The sequence below is a fragment of the Branchiostoma floridae genome, chromosome 12 (genome assembly GCF_000003815.2).
Source record: "Branchiostoma floridae strain S238N-H82 chromosome 12, Bfl_VNyyK, whole genome shotgun sequence".
Taxonomy (NCBI): Eukaryota; Metazoa; Chordata; class Leptocardii; order Amphioxiformes; family Branchiostomatidae; genus Branchiostoma; species Branchiostoma floridae.
In genome coordinates, this window is record NC_049990.1 from 20,717,042 (window position 1) to 20,718,864 (window position 1,823).

A 1,823-nucleotide genomic window follows, 5' to 3' on the forward strand; every position below is an offset into this window, starting at 1 on the left:
GACCTTTGGTGAACCTGACTTGTACTACTACTAGCTACGTAAAAAAGTATTATTCACATTAATTGAGTATTTTTACTGCTTTACTTCATTACTCATGACAAGTCAATGGATGGAATAAGGTATTACAGTCTCTACTTGAAGCTTTGCTAATGGTACAGGTATGATGGAATCATCATTTGACAAAGACGTAGAACACCATTGCTTTTTCTATCAGCCCCAGATGGCAGCTGCTGTCATATCTGGTATGATGAATCTGTGCTTGGATCCAACTCTCGCTCGTTACCATTTCCTACAGTATATTATAGGATACAAAGTGTTCCCAAGGAGAGTGAAAACAAATTGTAGTTTTTGACTGGTGAGAGTCACTGCCCTAATGGGAGATGACCTAATAAAGGAGCTACTGTAGGTCTTGAAATATTTGCAGTAGTTTCAACTTCACAATTTTAGTGGTCACTTTGTAGGACCACAAACATATGAATGAATGAATTCATGACATCCACCATGAAACTATTCTTTATTTACAAATTCAAAGATGCCGCTGACATTTCATTGTACCGCAAAATATAAGTGCCGCTAACCTAAACAAAGTTATGGTATTCTTGCCCACCCAGCTCAGTACTTACCGTAACCCAGATACTTGTGGCCTGACTAAGCCTCTCTCCTCTAGGACGGACCATTAGTGTGAAGAAGGGAGATTTCTTGTAACACCTGATAGAAGACATGTCTGTTAAAGCCAAGGAACACTTAAATCAAGACACCTAGCACAATTTCTTGGTCTTAGAAAAAAGTTGGTTATGCCAAAAGTAAGTCCAATTTAAAAGGATAGACCAGAAAGGTAACATTTTCAAGAAAATGCAAGATGTTTCCCTCCAGTAACTTGCCTTTTGTCAAGCTACTCCTACACAATAGGCTAGGCCCTGAGGTGTCGCTTAAAAAATGCCACTTTACATTTGCTGCAACAGCTAACAATTCCTTCAAATTTTCAATAACAGCTAATATTTTGTTCATATTTGCTGTGACAGCAAAGATGATGATCATGTCAACGGCAGTAATTATAGCTCTGATTGTGTCTTGACAGAAGAAGAGAGAAGAAACATTCAAAAATGAATGTGCAACCACATAGTGTTACCAGAATGCTTATGGGAGGTACTCTTGTGTTTTCCAGACTTGAAGAGGGAAGCCAGCATCTGCCACATGCTGAAACACCCCCACATCGTGGAGCTATTGGAGACATACAGCTCAGATGGCATGCTCTACATGGTGTTCGAGTTGTGAGTACTCAACTCTCATACGTGTATGATGTGAACAAACTGTACAGTCCATGTGTAACTGTTAGTGAGAGGCACCGTAGGAGAAATGCAGGAACCAAAAAAACAAGACCCTCAGTTTTTTTATTCTCAAAATACTCTAGAGCTAGGGTTTTTCACTCTAAAAATCTAGTTATTCACTCTAAATACTACACCCAGAGTCTTTTACTTTTTAAACTAGACATTTAAAAACTAGACCCAAAGTTTTGATGCGGAAAGATTGAATGAATACAGTTAAAGAATACTGTATGAAGACGGGAAAACTTCCTTCATTGTCAGCAGTCAGTGATAGACGGAGTACTGTTCAGCACCGAGGACTGAGACTGTTCCTCGATGTGAATGCTGTTCAGCACCAAGGACTGATACTGTTTCTTGGTGTGAATGCTGTTCAGCACCAAGGACTGAGACTGTTTCTTGGTGTGAATGCTGTTCAGCACCAAGGACTGAGACTGTTTCGTAGTGTGAATGCTGTTCAGCACCGAGGACTGTGACTGTTTCTTGGTGTGAATGCTGTTC

At 39.9% G+C, this 1,823-nt stretch overlaps 1 protein-coding gene across 1 annotated transcript in view; it reads left to right on the forward strand.

The window, feature by feature from the left end:
* Positions 1 to 1,823, forward strand: part of LOC118426866 (peripheral plasma membrane protein CASK-like) — a gene marked incomplete at its 3' end in the record, with an annotated part of 193,626 nt that overhangs the window by 56,785 nt on the left and 135,018 nt on the right. The window contains 1 exon segment of the mRNA XM_035836431.1: positions 1,166 to 1,271. Coding sequence (XP_035692324.1) covers positions 1,166 to 1,271 — 106 coding nt within the window.